Below are 20,983 nucleotides of genomic sequence, written 5' to 3' on the forward strand. Positions count from 1 at the left end.
TCTTTCGATAATACTATCTTATTGTGACGTAATATATATGTACGTTTCTCTTTAATGACTGTTTCCTAGTTCAGTGGCTTAGTTATCGCTCCTTATCTAGGGCACGAGACCAGGAACTACTCTTATTGGCCTCTCTTCTGACTAGTATTGTTTTAAGGCACGTGATATGATATAGCTATCGCTCTTTACTCTTTCGTTTTTCAATGAAATGTTATCAGAGAAATAATTTTGTCCTTTCCTTAATCTTTCTCTTCGCCGATAAGGGCAAAGCATGACTAAGAGACTTGGGGAGTTCCCTTAAATGAAAGCTGTTTTAAATTTTACTTAAGCGCAAAAATTTGTCTCTTTGGAAAAGGAACACTGCCGAGAAAGTTGAAAGTATGAATTTCTCTGCATACAAATTAAAATCCCATAAAATGCAAAAGCCATAATTTTTAGTCGTTTTTTTGTTTTGTTATTATTTAACTTTTTCTCTTGTGGCGGTCACAATTCTCATGTCGGGTTTAAATTAAATATTCCACTTTTTATTTAAATTAAATAATAAATTGTCCTATTTAAACTTTATAATTAACATAATTGTAGTTTTTAGGTCTGTACTTTGTTGATTTGTAGTTGTTGCTTCTGCTGCTGTTGTTGTTGTTTGCCGGATTGTGACTGAACACAATAATACGGTGCGGTGGTTGGCACCTTACTTGGTGGCGGACTTCAGGTAGGCAATCAGATCGCCACGCTCATTGGGCTTCTTCAGACCGGCGAAGATCATCTTGGTGCCGGGGATGTACTTCTTGGGGTTCTCCAGGTATTCGAACAGGGTATCCTCGTTCCAGGTGATGCCCTTGGCCTTGTTGGCGTCCGTGTACGCGAATCCGGCCGCCTGTCCGGTCTTGCGTCCGATCAAGCCATGCAGATTGGGTCCCACCTTGTGCTTGCCGCCAGCCTCCACGGTGTGGCACTGGGCGCAACGCTGCACGAACAGCTTCTTGCCCTTCTCAACATCACCAGCAGGAACGCCCATTATGGATTATGTGGTTTTTTAATGTGTTAACACGGACTCGACTGTGGAGGAGAAAAAGAATATTGCAAAATTAGTGATTGAAATTCTGGTAAATATTATATTTGCACTTTATATCAGCTAATCTTATAGCTAGTCTTAAAATCAGTCTAGTCAACATCCCATTTAATTTATGGGTTCTTTTTCCAATCACTATATACCCAAACTTCTGTTTCAAAGTCCAATTATTTTTTTTATCAATTAATTGGCAATAATTATAACTTTTTATGGAGGATTGTTATCATTCTGGTAGCCTTTCAGATAGATTGTATCTAATTTCTAGTTTTTGCACTAGGAAAAATACATTGAACTCGGAGATTAAGAAAATATTCATGATTTAAAAATTGAAGAATTAAATATACAAATTTAAATATAAAATATTAAAAAAAGTACTTCGAAGTAAGTATTTATTTCAAAAGTAATGAAAATATTCTCGGTTGGGATTTTTGGACGTGTCCCACTTTTTCTTTGTGTGTAGAAGAGGCCATGAAAAAAATATTTGTCCCCTTGCCCTGTTATGTAAACAAGTGATAAGCGCTCTGCGGAAACGGAATTATTAAAATCGTGCACACTAAGTGCATTAGTCGGCTGATTGCCTGATAAGGCGGGTTAGTTGTCGCCTACTTTTAATGCTTTTCGTTATCTAACGGTTCTGCATCCCAATCTGCCTCCCCCTTTCCCCACCTCACACACGCTTTATTCACGCGTGTGGAGGGCAACGTCATCAAACACTCACACACACGCGAAAAAGCTTCAGACAGAACAGACGCCTCTGCCTGGTCACATGTTGTTGCCCCCAACTTGCGCTCCCTCTCCCACACACATTCACACATTTTCAATGACTAAAACAACAATTGCGTCAGAACAAACCGCTCGGCAACAGGCGCAAAAACTTCGCCAGGAAACATAAAGCGGGGCAAAAACGTTAACTGAAAACCGTTTATATAATAGCCTTAGCTCCAGGGTCTATGTTACGGCCAACTTGCCTTAATTGGCGGCTAATCAGTTGCATGCAGCTATGTGAACTTGACAGCGAGAGGAAAAAAACAGTGCAAAGTGCCGTTGCAATGAGTAAGTCACCTACACGCACACAGACAGTGAGCGACGACAACAACAATGTCAACATCTGATTTGGCCTTGGGGAGAATTTTCCGTGCGTGAGAGAGGAAAACCACTTTTCCCCCTATAGAAAGTGCAATTGGAAGCAGGCCAAAGGTGTTGGTGTGTATGTGTGGGTGAGAGAGAGGAGAGAGTGGGAGAGCCATTGAGATGAGCGGAAAATGGGCCAGCATCTACTTGTCATTGTTACATAAGCAGACTCCTTAGGTAAAAATCTCTTTTTGCCACATAAAAAAAGGGGACTCCGCGGAAAACCTGCTTAGCAACCACGTGGCGGACTTTGAAACTCCACAGTTTGAGCAAAAAGAAATTCCAAGAAGTGATATTCGCCAGCGGAGCGAGCGAGATAGTCGCTGATCGCGCTCTCTTGGGGCTCATGTAATCGACGCTCTTGGGGCTTTTTTTTCAATGGCAATGTGACTTTGGCGATTCGGGCGATGCTATTTTTAATTTTAATAATTCACTGCTAACTTTTGCACTTGGAAAACCCAGCAAATAAACGGCCTAACAACCTCGCACATATACATCGCTCTCTTATATACACACACACAAGGACACGTTTATGTAACCTGAATCATCCCCCAAAAAATATTTATTTGCAAGGCAGTTTTTTTACAGCAGATCGCGCGTCTAGTAATTATGCAACGGAAATAACCCGGAAGGCTGTCACTATCTTCTAATCAATAACTATCCAAGGTGATATTTACGTCACTCGCAGTTCCGAAAAAACACCCACTACTTACATTGAACACAAACGTCTAGCGCTGCGAACTTTTTTTTTACGAATGCCCGCGAATAGTAGGGTATACGAAAATTTTTGCCCAAATCGAAATCGCGGTATTTTTATTTGATATTTTCTGATATTTTTTCTTTGGTCACTCTGAATTTGAAAGCAATTACTTGTTAACAGTCTATACCGACGATCTGGTACTTTTGGTCGCTGGGACCGAAAAGTCTGGTACTTTTGGTCGCTGGGACCGAAAAGTCTGGCAACGCTGCGGTGCCAGCTACCAGAGTTGCCAGACTTTTCGGTCCCAGCGACCAAAAGTACCAGATCGTCGACCACGCACTTTCCATGGCCCGCTAGTGGTGGCGCCACTGTGCAAACACCCGTTGAGAGGAGCTTGGCGCGCTATTTAAAATAATAAAAATAACGAATTGTATTAACTATTGAAAGTCTGCTAACATCATTCTGCTTTAAAAACATTCATTACGTGAAAATCGTTAGGTAGGTTCTCGGTCAATTAATGTTATATTTAAAGATATCTCTTAATTGAATGTTTGGTTGAATTTTTAGTTAATTCAGGGTTTCCGAAATTACAAAATGTCCATCTTGTTGTTTTCCACTCCTATTTGTTCGACTTGAGAAACGCGACCAAATCGGCACGATCCTCGGCCTTTTTGAGACCAGCAAAGACCATCTTTGTGCCGGGAATGTACTTCTTGGGGTCCTTGAGATATTCGTCTAGATTCCCTTCCGTCCAGGTGACGCCCCTCTTCATATTGGCCTCTGTGTAATTGTAGCCAGGTGATGTGCCGCTCTTGCGACCCACAATCCCACCGAGATTGGGTCCCACCTTGTGCTTGCCACCCACCTCACAGGTGTGACACTGGGCGCACTTTTGTTGAAAGATCTTCTTGCCGTTCTCCGCATTTCCTCCGCCCATTTTGAAAGTCTGAAAATATAGAGAAAGTAAAGTTTTGGAGGTACTAAAAATATAAACAAAGTTTAAAAAATAATAACCGTTGGAAAACTGTAGTGACCACCCACCTGCAAAAGAGCGAAAGCAGGGCTGCACAGAATATAAAAAAAAAATGCTCTTTACTTTTCTCTCTCTGCTGCAAAAGACTACACGGAGACAGCTGCAAGTGCATAAAAGCAAAACGGAATTGGGTCAGAAGGAGAATAGGGAAAACAAAAAATGAATCAAAATGGTATTAAATGAAAAGCAAAACATGGTGCACACAAACACACGGCCGCATCTCGAGAACTTGGCGGCACTTCTAATGGGAAAAGCAACCGAAAGGTAATTCAATTAGCAGACAGACCCACCCCCCTTGCCTCGCCCCTATTGGCCGCCGCCCCTCGCCAAGTGGCAGCTGCACATGTGCTTTGAACATTTCCTTTCAATTAAAACGCATTTTACGCACACTCCTCTTCCGTTACATCTCTCTCCTCTCTCTCCACCGATGCTGCTGTGGCAAAAACAGATGCCACCGCATAACAAAACCAGAAAAATAAAAACCGAGGGATACTAGGTTTATGCGATTTTTAATACGTGATATTAAAGGCCAAGAAAAGTTTGGAATTTTATGAAATGTAACAGGAGTGAAGAGGGATGTACGTTTACAAATAGTTGTAAAACTTTTCTAACTTAAGGTAGTATTACTAACATCTATTATGGATGGAATTGTCTATTGTTTCCAAAACTTTGATATTATTCCCCCTTTTCCAATTTTTGTTCTGGAATTTACTTTGAGTTAAAAATATACCTTATTTAAATGAATAAAAATTTGAAATACAAATAAAATTTATAATTTATTCAAAAAGCCATCCAGACCCTAAAAAAGTTGATGCCATTTGCCTGGCGACACTTAGCTGGAACCAGGTAAGGCTACTCTGCATTCACCACATTCAAACACACCTTTATAGTACATATATCCTGGTTGTGACCTAACCTAATTTGCCCTGGAACCATAATTTACCCGCAGGCAAAACTATCCAGAGGATGTTGGCTCGGGTTCCTTTGCCTGAGGAACCACTATAAATAAATGGCGCACAAAATTAAATTACGCTTGAACAGGCTCGGGCATTGCAAAAAGGATGGAGATGGAAACAATGGACTGAGAGGGGGAGAATAAAGTGGGGACCATTATTGTTTACTAGATCTATTGCTGCGGAAGTCCATAAAAAGGTGAGAGGTGGCTCTGTAATGGGTCTTCTCCCTTACAAGGGGAGGTTTTAGAGGAACGCAGAAGGGAGGCTGCGAAAAAAGGGGAAACGACAGGAACAATGCGGATATTGAATGGACTTGGAGGGGCGGATATTGCAAGGGATATTGGAAGGATATTGAAATGCAAAACTTGAATGTTATGTAGTTCTTTTAAAGGTAATATTTAAATGAATATTGAGATATAAAAAAATATTTGCAAAGTTCTTTAGAACTTGAGAACCCTTAGATATAATAAATATTTATATTAAAAAATATGTCGTTATGTTTAAATTAATAATAATATTCCCTTTAAGATTCGTTTCTGAAGAGTGCAATCTGAAGGTCTGGTTCGAATTCCAACTTTTCATTGGCTGACAAGCAAAGTTGTTCAAGTTCTTTTAATCTAAGTATTGTTCTCTGAAATTGGCACTTCACATCTCAGCAAAACTCCAATCTCCTGGGTTTCTCATTTATGCTGTAACCATGGCCAGGCTACGACACACACATTATTATTTGTTAGAAATTCCCTGAAGTCCTTCAGACTTGACCACTGGAATTCGAGTTTAGCTTCTGCAGTCGCAGGCCCCTCTCCATTTTTCTCCCACCCAAATCCTCCGGTCAGCGGGTTACCAAGAACAACGCAGTTGGCTGTTGCGCAATTTGGCATGACTTTGATGTTTCCACCAAACCCTCCCACAACGAGCACACCTCCCCATAGAGGCACCCCCACACAACCCCAAAAGCAGACATTTCTCGTTTTGCCCGCTCTGCATTGCACAAGCCCTCTATTTCTTTCCTTTCTCGGTTCCGTTCCCTCTTTTATTGGACAGTTGAAATTCTATAACTTGGACGATTTAAAAAATTTTAAAAAATATTTGTTTCAAAAGTATTATATAAAATACCACCCCGCAAGAAGAGTCGGAATTTTTCAGATTTATATCACATTTTTCAATGGAAATGCAGTAAATAATTATAAAGTTTACATATAAAAGGTATATTTTGTACTGTTTCCATTTAGTGCTTTGGTTAAATTGTATTTTTTTATATTTTTTAAACTAAAACATTTATAGAATGCTTGAAAGTCACTTTTCAATGCATATAGAAATTTCTTACATTACAGAATGGTTTTTAAACCTTACAAATCAATAAAATTATTACGATTTCATGAATGTTAATTTAAAAAAAAATATATATATATTTAAAAAATATATTTTTAGTCAGAGTTGCAAAAGCTTTACTGTCTCTGGTTTACAAAATGTTTATACTAGGCGCTTTCCACTGATGTTGCTGCTGCTGCTGCTACTGCTATTGCTGCTCCTTCTTCTTGGGCTTTCTTTTTAGGGGGTGGGCTGGGGTGGTAGGGAGATGGTTTCTTTTCTAGAACGAGGTCGCTGACTGCCCTTCAACGCCTGTGGATGCCCCGAAAGTTACATAAGCCCCGCAACAACAGCAACAACACAGCTAGTTGGCTTTGCATTTTATGCTGGCAGCGAAACGAAACAGGCGATAAAGGGGAGTGGGATGATAAGAGTGGGAGAAAGAGACTCGGAGAGAGTGGAGAGTGGAGAGAGAGCAGTAGCCCCAACATTGGTGACCTAGAGCGCCAGTGTGCGAGAGCGAGGTGCAGCGCTGAACGTGAGAGTATCTTTGGGAATGTGTGAATGAAAAATGGCTAAAAATGCCTCATTTTCAGGCTAATGTAGCTGCATCAATGAAAAGGGGCACGAATAAAGAGAGAGAGAAAGAAAAAAAGAGAAAGGTAAGGGAGAGATGGGCAGGTATTGTAAAATTTAAATACATTTTTTTAAGCAGATTGAATGGTTTTTTATATTTTGTTAATTGGTAGAAGATACTTTTTGATAAATACTATTGGCTGCTTATTTTATATTAAAATTTAAGCTAATAAAATATTTTTTTAAATTAAATTTTAAATCTACATTTTTTTCAGTTACCACCCCTTGAATAATATGGGAATTCTAAATATTTTTAAAATTTCTAGTACTTACGATAAATTCAATTTCTAAATAATTTTTAAATATTTTTTTAGTCTGCAAAGCTAAAACTGGTTAAGAATTTTAGTGATAACTTCCCTAAATCTAGTAAGTTTCATTGCTTTACTAGCAAAAAAACAACAGCAACGCAACAAGCTTACCTACTGGACGACGACGCCTCTGTTCCGCTCTCGCTCTCAGGCTGCTTGTTGCTTGGCCTCTGCCTAAGTCCCCCACTATTCCGCTGCTTTGGGGCTCTTTGGCTCTCTCTCTCGCTCTCTGGCTCGGTGGGGCTGCTGCTGCTGGTGCTCCTGCTGCTGCTGCTGGCGACTGCTGCTCCAAGTTGCGTCGTTTTTCATTCAATCAGCTGAGTTCGCGGCGTTCGGTTCTTTTGCTCCCGTTATTCTCTGCACACCTCCGCTGGTCAGACCGATCGAATACTACGTGCTTTACGTGAAAATCCGATTCGTAAAAGTTTTTGAGAACAAAATTACCGAAAACAACAAGTCTCAACGAGAACGGAAAATTTGTTGGCTGGCGTGTCACCCCTTCGAAAGGTATCTGTGTTCTGCCCCGCTGTCGAATATTGTCACTGTCAGACGCTTCAGCCAAGGCCTACTTAGCTGAGGAAAAAAATAAACTAAAAAGGAAAACCAGGAAAAACTATACAAATCCAAAAGGCAGCCGCCACACAAGGAGCTGCCAACTTGCATATTACGGTAAGTGAGCCGTTAGCTCGGTCCAGTGACCAGTGTTGTGTAACGTCCACTCTTTTTATGTTGCGAGTGTCCTTGCAAAGGCTGCACGTGTCCTTGAAATGCGTCAAGTGGTTCCTCTCACTTTCTCTCTCTGTCTCGCCGTGCTGCTCTCCCGCTCGCTCGTTCTTTTACGCATTTTACGTAATCACGCCTGAAAGTTTCTTTTTTTTTGTTTTTGCGTTTTTCTTTCCGAGCACAAAAATCTCGACTCGTTTTTCATTTGGTTTTATGACTATCCATTTCCATTTCCACCCCGAAGTTCTTAAGCATTTCCTCCATAAATACCGATATGAACGAGAGCTTTTGCGCCTCCATGTATGCGCTTCCTGCCCAACACCAGATTATCCTGTAAGGGTCTCGTTTCCTCTTTTTTTTATCGGGAAGGACATCTCCATGTGATGAGAAAGGAAATTCTATTTCTTCATTTCTTTTAAATAGAGTGTGGAAGATGGGAAATTGATTTATATTTGAGGGTGTGAGATTTTATTATTATTAATATTTTATGGGGGATCAAAGATTAAAGTTGTTTCGAGGTTCCTTGCGTTTTTAGTAATTGTATGGCAAATATTTTAAATTACCTAAATAAAATCGTTCTTTTTATATCATAGTTTAAGTATTATTGATGTTTATTATTTTTGTTAAATTAAACTTCAGGTTTGATGGATCTTTTTTGTGTTTATATAAGGGAATCCCTTGAAAAGTTTACTGATTGAACTTTAGCTTGTTGATTGAACATTATCTTCTTTTTCAAACTCAAAATTCATTTAAAGAAAAAGTTCGCCCGCAGATTTCATCAATATGAAAACCCTTCTTGGGAACTTGGAAAGTGGCTCTTATGCGAACTGAAGCGAATAATCGTTTTTTATGTTTGTTTGTTGTAAAGAATCCGTTCGTCGTTCCCTTTTCTGGTGGCTGTTGATTACTTTTGCTCCAAGTACTCGTTGAGTTCACACAAAAAGTTCTCAAAGGTTTTCCCGGGCCCCCTCTCTCCGCCCCCTTTTTGTTTCAATTATGTCACTTCATCTGTATTCCACACACCAGCTGAGCTCCTGCCCCGCCCCTTTTTGGCTTCAGTTTATTAATCATTTTTGCCTTTTGTTTATGCCTTGGCATGAGACTGGCTCTGGCACTGGCACTGGCTCTGGCACTCTATATAGGCCAACGAGCTTCATTCGGCCTTTTTTGTCGTAAGCTATAGTTCACATGCTCGGAGCCGCCACATCAATTACAGCATAAATGTTGAGGAATTGCTATAATTTAATTAATTTGCTTTGTCCTGCTGGCAGAGTCATAAAACTTAATGATTAATATTCATCAAGTGTGGTGCTCGGGCGTAATGAGCCAACTTTGATGCCACAAATCGAACACTTGGCCATTTAATTGTTCATTCATTCATTCATTCGCCCATTAAAAACATAAATGTATAGCATATAGATATGAGTACATAACTCATCTATATGGTATATAAGAGGCAGCGATTCTATGTAGGTCAGCGCTCTGCCGGTCGTTCATTTCTTATCATATCGTTAAGTGCACTTGGCGTCCCTCAACCGAAACTATTACCAACATATGGGGCCGACTCTAGCCCCGAAAAAAAAAAACAAGACTTATCAAACTTGTGTCGTTTATATTGCATTTATAACACTCGGGGAATTCGGGGAAGCCACCAAAAAGAAGAAAAAAATAATAGGAAATCAATATTTGCGCTTCAAATAAAAAAAGCAGAGACGTGGCCCAAAATTGGAGTAAAAGGGAAACTAACAACAAAGCAGATTACAAATATACATACATGTATGTACATAGAAGTGTATCTGAATTCCCTAATGGGAATTGGGGCCGGACATAAAGTGTTTGTCAGATAAGCAGAGTAAGCACTACCTAACTACTCCTCCAACTCCCCCACTAAGTGCACTCTTATTAACGAGAATTGCTGGAGTTATCGCCATCAATGGGAATAACAAATGGCCAGCCAGCCAGATGGCTGCAAATTAAAGATAAAGTTGGATAGGATGGAAATGAACAGAGAGTTTATATATACAAAATAAAAAAAGTCATATAAAAAAATGTGTTTTAAATTGTATATAGAAAGACTTTTTCTTTAAAAATATTCTTTCAAGAAAAGCGTGCCATAAACTGGGTAAAATACATTTTTTTTATTTTTGCTTTGTTATTTTTAAACAATTTTCAAAATTTAGACGTTTTGACAAATGTGCAAAGCTTTCTCTGTGAATTATTAATTGGGAAACATTTTATTTTTAGAGCTTGTTTGTGCCAAATTAATGGTGGGGTACATTTAAATGGAAATAAAATTCATTGTAGATTGTGAAAATAGTTTATATAGTTTTTATTTTGTATAAAAAAAGTAATAAATAAATCAATATAAAATAAAAATAAAATCAAAACAAATATACTTTAAGTACTGTTACTTTTTCGACTATTAAATGAAATAAATAATATATTAAATATTTAATATACCTATAATACCTCGCCCAATTGTCCGAAAATTAACCTAAAACCCCTGCCAAAATCCAAATAAACCCTGTCCTAATACAATTACATCACTTTATTGTTAACTTCCTCCAATTTTATCTAGAAAATTCAATTAGCCAAGACAGGAAATTTCCCATCACAGCCAAGTTAATACCCCGACAAAAACCGAAATGAGCCTTGTCACCCAAATCCCGATAAGAGTTCACAGTTGAGTTATGGATGGAAATGGTTCTAACCTTCTAACCAAGTAAATTTTTCCACGTTGCCTTTGACTGATTGAGATTAGCTGAAAATTAATGACAGGGCATCCGTTTTGGGGCTTACGATGAGACCCAGAAACAACTTTGCCAGCGAAAAAAAAAAACAAGAAAAATTAAAGCCGACAACGATGAATGGCATAAATTATGTACAACAATTTGCGCAGAAAGCCAAACAAGGAAAGAACATGGGCAGGACTTGCTGAAAATTCCAAAGCGTGTCAAATGGAAATTGAAAATGGCCAGCAGTGAAGGAGAGATAGCTGCTAAAACTTTGGCAGGGAAAAGCAGACAGACATTTTGACTGAAAGGGCGGAAGTGGGCGTGTGGCTCGTCATGTCAATTAGATTTAATCGAAAATCGATGCGATGATGCTTGAGCTTGCAGCAAAAAAAAAAAAAAGGTTGATCCCACATATGTACTTCTGTATATATGTATGTATATATGTACATGCAAAACGTTGGGGTCAAACCCGATGACCCTTTCTCTATCAATCTTAAACCCCCCACTACCCCTCGACTTTTGTGTGTGGTCTTTTGATATTTTCCTAGCGTCATCTTTGTTGATTTTGTGGCCCCATCGAATAAGTGTTCTGAATTATGCATTGGGCACGAATGAAAGCACTTGAAATGGAAAACGTTAAGCTGGAAAACTCAGTGGATAGTTAATTCCCTTTTGGTCAGCACAGAAAGTTTTTAAGGCCACAGGAAAAGAGAGGAAAAAGTAGTAAAGATTTTATGGCATTTGATTTAATTAGAAATTTTTCCAAGAACTTTAATTTGAAGTCAAAGTGTGGATATTTTAAAGTCTTTATTATTTAATATTTAAAATAGCTATTATAATATTAAAAAATATTTATTAATATTTTATAAATATATTTTTAATTGAAATATTGAATTAATTACACTGATTTTTCAAATGCAATTATTTTTTAAAAAAGGTTTTAATCAATTTAAAGAACTACTCATTAAGTAAATGTATATTTCTTTCAACTTCTTAAACAATTAGTATTATTTTTATTTGTTTTACTTGCGCCATTACGCCCTTGGTGCCGACTATTAATTGAAATTTAATTTGTTATTTTCTTCATTTCGATTTTATATGTTTCTTTTATTGATTTTGAAATTCATTAAATTTTCGGCTGCCTTCATTAGAAATTCATTTGGATTCATTTGGTAAATTCATTAATTTATTTAAAACCATTTAACGGGCCATAAAACGATGCCCAGAAAATTGTGCGCTTCCATTAGCAAAGCGATCTCTATACCCATCTCTATTTTCTATTTCGAGTTCAATGTGAGCCGCATTTGTTATCAGGCGAAAGCATAAAGATTTTCCCATCATTATGTAAGAGAGGCTAGACTCTGGTCTCAGCCATAAAACCAAGCTTCGAACGAACAAGTTAACGAGCTGGCCCACAATGGGACTTTGGTTTTAGCTAATGAGGCAGCAGCGTCGCTGACCGCGCAATTTCTTTTTGGCCAACTTTGAACTTCGAAGTCGTTTCTTTTGAGTTTCTTTTTCCTTGGTCGTTTTCTTTCTTCAGGTTTACTTTGGATGGCCACCTATTTCGGCTTATTGTTTATTGGCTTTTCCTTTGCCTTTGGCTTAGTGTTTTTGTTATTGTTTACGTTGGCATTTCCATGCGCAATAATGATTTAATATTTGCATTTGTATTGGCTACGTGGCGTATGCGTAATAGTCGTGCCAAAAGAACAGGAAATGGACATAGTGGCCATAGTGGAGCTCTGGGTTATATGGTATATTTTTTGGAACCCCTTGGTTCGCACTCGCCATAATGGTTTTGGTCTGTTTGGAAATGTATTTATCTGTCTGGGGAATGTTTTTGCTATGGCTAAATGGGTGAGATACAAGATACAAATATTCGAGTGCGAGATTTCGCAATGGGTCAAAATATATTCCAGACAGTAAGGTGCGTATAATAAATATATGGCTTAATGGCAGGGTTCTTGGGTTATATTTATAAAAAATAAATATTTAAGATAGGTACTATTTACGTAGAGAAATTTAAATGTTTATAGTTTACCATATCTCAGACCTCTAAGATCCCGGCAGTTGGTTGAGCTGAAGTCCATCTGCATTATTCGCTTCACCGCTTCAACTTTTCTTTGCTGCATTTTTCCATCCCAAAAACAGCTGACAACTGGTGCTTAAAATACTTGGTCTATTGCCGTTTTTGTTGTCCAACAATTTTCCATTTAAACGGCTTTGTCTGCATCTCATTCCAGCTGTTGTTCTTCATTGTCAATTATATTTGTCTTTCTCAGGCTCCGGCACCTACCTCACCTCTGTGTTTGTTCTGGTATCCGTAAGATACTTGCAGCAGCATGGCTGCATGTATCTTGTATTCCTCAACTAACCCGCAACATGGCAGTTTTTCTCTCTGTCTTCTTTTTGTTTTTCGGTTAATTTACATGACAACACGTTTCGAAAGTCAGTCAACATGGGAGGACAACAGGGCAGGGAAAACCCAGGGAGAGGCAGAACAACAAATACGGGTGAAGGAGAGGGGGTAAAGTAACTTGTAGCAGATAGATACATTCGCTTGTAAGTTGCAAGTTAACTAGACTGTTACAATGTCGCAGTTGCCGGGGGAAAACTGGGAGAGAAAAAAAAAAAAAAAACTACAGGGAAAACACTCAGGGCACTTGCCGCCTTTTTTGCGGTTTTCCTCAACTCTTCCCTCCCCTTTGGTATCCGCGCTGCTTGAGTGCAGTTCTGGGCCAAAACACACAACATGCTGGGTACACTTTTCCCTCTCTTTGCAGCCTCCCTTTGCTCATTTTCCTTGGCTTTACAGTTACGTTACTGCAGCGCGCGCTGCAATCGGAAAATTAGCATTCTTATAAATATTTATTCAGGTTTTTCCCATCTTCTTCGCTGTAGTGTGTGTATCTTTGGATCTTTGAACTCCCATTATCTCCCAGTGTTTGTGTGTGTGCATTGTTAATATTTATGAGTTATATCTCTCGAATATTGCCTTCTAATTGCCGCCTCAAGTTGAACGGGTCTTGACAGAGTAGTCTGTGATGTCATTTATTTGTTTTTTTTTTCATAGTTTTTGGTGAGATCATGGCGCACCCCAAAAACAAGAAGCTTATAGATCTGTCCAAGATTTTGTCATGTAATGCCCATAGAAAGAGATACGTATATGAGTTTAGAGGAGGAGGCCCCAAGGCTGCCCCAAGGTTTTCCAGTTTATTATTACTTAGGCTACACTGAATCAATCAAACAGTTTTCCAATCAAGCGTAATATGCGTATTAAGTACCGCTTGACCCAATTAAATATCGTTATCTATTTACAAAGATCTGCCTCTCACTCTAGTGTTTTTCAGTCTCACAAATTACAATAGCCTCATCTATAAAGAACACTGAGGAAAATGGAAAGATATAGATTGACATATAAATATTGTTTTTAAATATTAAATAGAAGTCTTAAAATTTCTATAATGTATTTTAAATATTTATATTTTACTCTGCTAAGCATAGATATTTTTAATTTATTTATTTTAGAAGAAGTTTCTTCTACTTTTATATTTTTTGAATGTATTTTTCTCACTTTTCTAAAAACCTAGACTTTCGTGTGTGTTTTACAATTTGACAAGTGATATTGAAGCCTCATTAAGACGGATGTCTAAGTGGGCGTTGGGGGGCGACACTGGGTCTAGGTGGGCGTGCCAGTGGGTCGCTGTTTGCGGTCGTCATGACTGCGGTTCCGTCAGTCACCGAAGCGCTCAAGTGGCACGCGCTTGATAACAACACCAGCTTTCAGTTCCCAGTTGCATCTCTCAGAGATCCGCAGGGAGGAACGTTCATTTGAAATGCAATTGAAACCGCCAGAGACAGGCAGAGCGACATAGACAGATGCAGAGCAGCTCCAGTAATGGAGGGGGAGATGAAGAAGGTTGGAGCCCGGTGACATGAAAGTAGATATGTAGCTATAATAATAATAACGATAGCAGAACAATGCGGGACTTTGGGAAAAGCGACAGCAGGAAGCAACGATAAAGTTAGTTAACAGGTGCATGCTAAAAGTAACAGAGTTTTAATAACGATAAGTGAAGGAATAAATATGGGTCACTAAAAGTAGGAGAAAGAGTTAATATATAGAGGGAAAAAGTTCAAAAACGTGACTTTTTAGTTAAGTTATTTTTTAAGATATTAAATATATTTTCTGTTAAATAACAATAACAGAAATTTAAAGTTTATTAAGTCAAATTATGGAAAATCAATTTCATGTTCCATTTAATGTCAACTCAAAAAGAATATTAAATCTTAGATAATATATATTTAACCCATATATTTATGCTCTCTATAAATTAGCTTAAAAAACTCATCATATAGTTGCAGAATCCTTTTAATTTACCAACCGAATTCCAACTCTTTTATTGCATTTGCAAATGAGAGAGGATTCTGGCTTAATGTGCCCTTTGGTTTCCACTCCATGTACATGCATATAAATGTCAATTACGTTTCTGCTTAGCCAATTTACAAAATTAGGTTAACTGGTGTTATCAACAGCATTTCAGTAGTAGTCGTGGAAATGTCAACTTTACCCAGAATTTCCTCGCTTTTCTCCACAACCCCCCTCGCACCCAGCTTTCCAACTGTCACTTTTGGGCCGAAAGTCTCGCATTTGGAATTGGCAAGTGAATGAGGGAAAAACGTAGAGTTGCAAAATGAAAAATGCATGAAAAGCGCAAATTGATAATTGAATTTGGCACAGGCTCAAACTGCAGTTTGCTATTTGTTGCTATTTTGTGTTATTACTATGTCACAGCATGCGCCAAGTGGGTCAATGTGAACGTCGTCGGGTGACAAGCAATAAAATGGGAAAAATAATAAAGAATAACAAAAAGCAAAAAAGTACAAGCTAAATCACACGGCACACATCAGCAAGACTGACATAAAATTATAGCCAATTAGGTGGAAAACGGAAAATATTTGTCATGCAACTGGGGAACAAAGTGCAGGGGCAAAGGCAAAGATCTCAAGAGGAGTCCTACACCCATTATTGGCCCTAAAATATATGTATGTGTGTGTGGGTGATAAAACCTCATCGAACATGCTGATGGGCCACAAATTACACGAAACACAGCGTCGTCATCAATGGCATTCGATTTCCAACACTCGACACTCATAAATTTGATCAAGAGATGGCGCCCAGGATATTGAAATACATGACCCGAGGGCTGGCGCACGAAACCCCAAAAAAAATATGATGTTCGTGGATATACCAAATCTAAAGTATTGCATGTTGGCACCCATTTCTCCATCGAGCCATCGGGCGGCATTCGGTTAATTTAACGGCAATAAAAACATCACGCATACGCCCCGCGGTGCCAGCGGATGGGCAATAAAACAAATGCCTTGAAATTGTCATCGAACAGAAAAAGACAGGGCGCAGAGAAAGAGAGAGAGAGAGAGAGAGAAAAGGGAGAGAGAGGGAGATATAGAGAGCAGGAAGGCCGCGTTGTTAAAGTTCAATCATTAGTTGCCACATGACACAATGCAGTCAACCAGCAAGCCAAACGGAAAATGAACAAGAAAAAATGCTAATTTAAGCTATTGAGATATTGAATACCCTGACAGAGACATTTACATTCCTGAAAACAAGTAGGAAAGCTAACACATGGCTTATTTACTTTGACTAATTATGCTTAGATTTATGAAAAACTTCATTTAAATAGTGCCAAAGGCAGATGATGGACTAAAGGTTGCCAGGAACTTGTTGCGCAACATCCAAGTATAGAAAAATGTTGCCAAAAGCCTTGATGGATACAAAAATTTAAGATACCCTTAGTGAGAGTAAAAAAAAGTGTCGCACGAGTTGTGAAATATTGTAGAAAAAAAGGCATTGAAGTAAGTGGCATATTCAGGGGGGTATTGGAGGGGTAAATGTGGGCGAGCATCGTGTTTTCCCCGTTAGCTTTAAAAACGCCCACACGATCCCCATTCCCCTCCCTAACACTCCACCTCTGTCTAACTGACACCACAGCAGCTGCATTCGTAGTATCAAAAGATTAAAGCGCAACAACAGCAACGAAAACAGAAAATATTTCCCATTCCCGAAATGTTTATGTCAAGGCCCAGAGGAAGAAATGGAAACCCATGCAGAGGCGGAGGTGGAAATCATGTAGAGAAGAGAAGTCGGGGGAGAATGCGAAAAGATTTGTAGATTTCAAGAAGAAATATGTAAAAGTGAAATTGAAATGCCTTTGAGCGTTAATTTAAATGGGTGAATTTCTATTATTGACTTTGAGGAATTTAAGGAAATTAATCTAAGAGATATCATTTTAGTTTTCCATTATTAAGCTTTGGGTTTCAATGTGTCAAAGATAGTTTCCAGTTTTTCTTAAATGGTTTTATACATATTAAAGTAACTTACATTTGAAACTGTGTTTTCTTTACATCATTTATAATTTATAACAATAAAAAATATAATTTTAAGTGGCTTCGGTAGGTGGTTTAAATATAAATATTTTAATTTTGAGGGAATTAAATTACAAAGGGCTTAAATTTAGTTTTGTTTAGCAAAGAAGAACATTAAAATTTATTCAATAAATATTTAACATAATTTTATAGTTTTCATTTATGGTTCTTTAATTAAAAACCTATTTTTAGTTTGTTTTCAACAGATTTAAAAATGAAATCTTTAAGATTTTATTACCCTTATGCCGGGGCAACATAAATTTCGTTCCAAATTGCATGACTATTTTTAAATACTTAAAAAGCTAATAGAACTATTTAGAATTTAGTTGACTTTTGGCCCACATCACCCACTGTACTCCCAAATGTTCAGCGGAATGGCTATCTCGGTGATCTCAGCATTATAATGAGCTAAGCAAATGCGCAGGCGTATTTTGAGATGTGACAGCAGTCGCAGCAGCTAAAGATTGCTTACAAAACATACAAAGTAGAAAATTATTTAGCAACAACAATCTAAAGGGAGGGAGGGGAGGTAAAAGCGATCCGAATAGGAGCGGAAAAAACAAAACAATATTTTTATGTTGTCGCGTGGTTGGGACAAGCTGCTGTCGTTGCTTTATATTTGCTTTTGCTTTTTTACAGCATGATATATGGAAATGTTTTATGAGCGGACTGCACTTTCGGACTGTCGCCATAGATGTAGACACAAAAAACTTGACTGGAAATTGAAATTAATTTGCTGCCAGAAGGAGGTGGGAGGGAAATTCGGGAGGCTGTGGCTCAACACATTGCATTGCATAATTACAGATGACGTAGAACACACAATCTTTCACTGCAGCATGTAATCTCTGGCCAGGGACAGCAGACAGAAAGCAGAAAGCAGAAGCAGAAACAGGATTTTGTCCAATTAAAGCAAACATCAATTTTAGTTCTCGGAATGTGTGTGTTTTACGTACAAAGACCATTTCGTGTGTCTCTCCTTTATTATCCGTAACGAACCGTTGAGTTTTGTCATTGACTCGGCGACTGCTGCTGCTGCTGCTGTCTGGCTTTAGCCAGATCTGGAAAAACTGGAGCATGCAGCGTTTCGATTCGGCCCTCTTTTTGGGCATATGTTTGTATATATGTGAGTTTCTCTATCAGTGCACATAGGCAAGGTCATCAGCTTCGGATGGGTGGGCTTGTTGTGCCAGCCTCGAGTGTTCGCTGGGTGTGTGTATGGAGCCAACCATTTACGCCCTGGTGGAGCCAATGGAGCATTTCGATGGGTGCTGAGCAGCTTTGTTAACAATAAAACTAGTTCCATTTGTTGGGCTTAACGGGAAAAGTTAAAGCTATTTATTATGATTCAAAAATTAGTTTGTCTTTTGATGGGATATCAAATTTGGGATCTGGGCTTACTGTTTTGGCAATTTTAGCTAAAATCTATTTTGTTTTTTAATTTTAAAAGGTTATTTTACATACGTTTTATTGGTCATTAATATAAAATGTGATAATAAACTTTTTAAAACCTTAAAAATTAATCTTGGTTTATCTCTTTATGTAAAAACTTTTTGTAGCATACTTTTAAGCCTCATTTTTAGAGATTTTAAATCTAAAACGATAAGTATTCAAATAAGATTACTCAGCAAAACTTCAACATCCTATACATCTTTCTATTTAATATTGAAATTGAATAGATTTCAATGCCAGGAACCCTCGAAACTTTGACATGTTATTTCCATCTTGTTCACTTGAACTGGGATTCGCCCACCCACCTCCTTCAAGTGCCATCCCAGTCGCTTTTCGTTGGGGATTTCGGAGATTTCGGGGATTTGCCGACTGGCGCTCAGATGTCACGGCAGCCACTCGATGGCTGAAAAGCTCGAGGAGCTGAGCTTGAGAGGCTGAGCCATCGACTTGCCACTTTGAATAGCTCTTTACTAATCCTCCTTCATATTGTATCTTTTCTCTCCTTGCAGCCAGTGCGTTTCGCCTTTTTTCCACGCTTGTGACCCGTAGCCCACGTCCACTTTGTGGCGTGTGCAAACCAGAAGCCGCCAAGACGACTTACTCGATAATGAAGATGAGCTCGCCCAGGATCATGCAGCAGAAGAGGAGTAGCAAGTCCTCCAACTCGTCGCGGGTCTCGATGACGACCTCGACGGCGGAGGAGAATCTTCTGGAATCGAAGCTTTTCAGCTGGATGAGGCTCTTCCGCTTCGCCTCGCTGCTCTGCCGCGCCGAGTAACGGACCACGAGATCCTCCTCCCTCCTTCAAATGTTAAGAGAAACGCATATTACAGATACTCGAACTAGTTGCCGCTTTTCAGTCAAATTTTCCTATATATAGAAAGAGAGACACACACACCAAGAGAAACACCCCACAACACGCCCATTTGTCACCTTAACTTTTTTCCAGCAAATGTAGAAAATAAGTATTACAAAATGATTAAGCAAACAAAATCCTACTCCTGCTCCCACAACCACAAGCATAATATTAAGTTTAAGCTGAAAAGCAACAGATATATCCAAATCCAAGAAATATAATGTTAAGTTTAAGCTTCGTTTTTTGGGAGATCGAGACATTTTTCATTCAGTTAAAACAAACTCTTCACAATTAAGTCAATTTTTAGTGTAAACTCCGTTTCAACGGAGTTACTCGCGCCTTTCGTACCTTTTGTATTGTAATAAGTGAAAAAAAAAAACATGGCATATTTACAAATTGCTAACTAAAAGCAAATAAATATTTAAATCGTAATCCACTTATTGCGTTTATTCGGGTTTATTATATTAGTGCTTAAGTTTTCAAGAACAGCCGAACTATAACACGAAGTACATATATTTTTGTAATTACAACACTGTTTTTGCGAGTCACAAGAAACAAACAAGCAAATAGGCAAACACATCATGATGAACCTTTATGCAAGGCTATTAAATAGATAAATATATATATATATATATTAACTAAAGATGCAGGCAAATGCCGTACTAAACAATAATGTAGAGGAATATATTTACACATAAAACAACTCGAATTGAAGGCGGAGTACATGCAAATGCGCTTACCCAACACTGAAACACGTACATACATCCACATCCCGTTCACAATAGTTATCCAGCCCAGCAATATGAAAAGTGCATTTAATCCAAAGAAGTTGCCAATCAACAAACAACAGCCACAAATTGTTAACAACACACAATTAGCAATGCCAAGTGCAATAGTGGACATAAGCAAACCTCTTTAATTCCATATACTATAACCTCAGATTAACAAATGAACAACTACATACAACATCAGATAAATAACAAACAACAACAAAGTTATCAGAGATTTTCGAAATTTAAATTTACTTATTAATTAGTTAGTAAGCCGAAAATGCAACCATGCAAAATGAACATAACGGTATAATAACGGTAATTGCCAAAAAACCATGAGATCAACTGTACTAGAATACATACACACTAGCAATACATACAACTGCAGCAGATAAATGTTGAGAAAAATGCAATAAATCGGATATCGATCAAATAAATAAAGTCTTTAAGCTGTTGAGTGTTCAATGCAATTCAAGCTTTCCGTTGGTGTTTTTTCATTTATTTGGGTGTGTTTTTTTATGTTATGCTTTTGTTATTAAATCTACAAGTGCATATTTATTAATTTTTGCTATAGAGGCGCCAGATTCATAGAGCCGTATGAAGGGTATAATATATATAGACTAAAATTTATATATTTGATACTTTCCGTTTTTTCTTAAATATTTTTTGAATCAAACGGCACTGCCAGATATTCTGTTTTCTATATTTCTGTGACGAGTGGCAGCTCTGCTCCAATAAGAACATCGCGGACGTGAACCTGGGTGTGGAAATTAGGTACTCACGCAGAAGCTAATTTTCCTACCTTGTTTACAACAAAGTCAACAACCATTTTAAAGTGAGAACAAAAATATCGCGA

General features: G+C 38.2%; 3 protein-coding genes across 4 annotated transcripts; 1 reads left to right on the forward strand and 2 right to left on the reverse strand.

The window, feature by feature from the left end:
- Nucleotides 1-431: 431 nt before the first annotated feature.
- On the reverse strand, nucleotides 432-3,071 carry Cyt-c-p (Cytochrome c proximal). Its single transcript, XM_017176592.2, has 2 exons — nucleotides 2,914-3,071; nucleotides 432-1,056 (listed from the first exon to the last, which is right to left on the reverse strand). The coding sequence occupies exon 2, from the start codon at nucleotides 1,013-1,015 to the stop codon at nucleotides 689-691; it is 327 nt and encodes a 108-aa protein (XP_017032081.1). The 5' UTR covers nucleotides 1,016-1,056; nucleotides 2,914-3,071; the 3' UTR covers nucleotides 432-688.
- Nucleotides 3,072-3,399: 328 nt separating this feature from the next.
- On the reverse strand, nucleotides 3,400-7,664 carry Cyt-c-d (Cytochrome c distal). Of its 2 annotated transcripts, none has more exons than XM_070288175.1 (2): nucleotides 7,260-7,664; nucleotides 3,400-3,846 (listed from the first exon to the last, which is right to left on the reverse strand). In XM_070288175.1, exon 2 carries the CDS (start codon nucleotides 3,835-3,837, stop codon nucleotides 3,520-3,522), a length of 318 nt encoding a protein of 105 aa, XP_070144276.1. In that variant the 5' UTR covers nucleotides 3,838-3,846; nucleotides 7,260-7,664; the 3' UTR covers nucleotides 3,400-3,519. The 2 variants fall into 2 exon arrangements, with proteins under 2 accessions (XP_070144276.1, XP_017032102.1); XM_017176613.3 differs by having other exon boundaries at nucleotides 7,256-7,660.
- A 16-nt stretch (nucleotides 7,665-7,680) lies between these two features.
- LOC108081431 (uncharacterized) lies at nucleotides 7,681-20,602 on the forward strand. The gene is made up of 2 exons (XM_017176614.3): nucleotides 7,681-7,813; nucleotides 19,011-20,602. Exon 2 carries the CDS (start codon nucleotides 19,109-19,111, stop codon nucleotides 19,277-19,279), a length of 171 nt encoding a protein of 56 aa, XP_017032103.1. The 5' UTR covers nucleotides 7,681-7,813; nucleotides 19,011-19,108; the 3' UTR covers nucleotides 19,280-20,602.
- Nucleotides 20,603-20,983: the final 381 nt, after the last annotated feature.

Source organism: Drosophila kikkawai, chromosome 2L, assembly GCF_030179895.1.
Source record: "Drosophila kikkawai strain 14028-0561.14 chromosome 2L, DkikHiC1v2, whole genome shotgun sequence".
In the NCBI taxonomy this organism is placed as follows: domain Eukaryota; kingdom Metazoa; phylum Arthropoda; class Insecta; order Diptera; family Drosophilidae; genus Drosophila; species Drosophila kikkawai.

Excerpts from the sequence above, each read along its gene's own strand:
- Cyt-c-p (XM_017176592.2), bottom strand. The coding sequence starts at position 1,015 with ATGGGCGTTCCTGCTGGTGATGTTGAGAAGGGCAAGAAGCTGTTCGTG.
- LOC108081431 (XM_017176614.3), top strand. The coding sequence starts at position 19,109 with ATGAAGATGAGCTCGCCCAGGATCATGCAGCAGAAGAGGAGTAGCAAG.
- Cyt-c-d (XM_070288175.1), bottom strand. The coding sequence starts at position 3,837 with ATGGGCGGAGGAAATGCGGAGAACGGCAAGAAGATCTTTCAACAAAAG.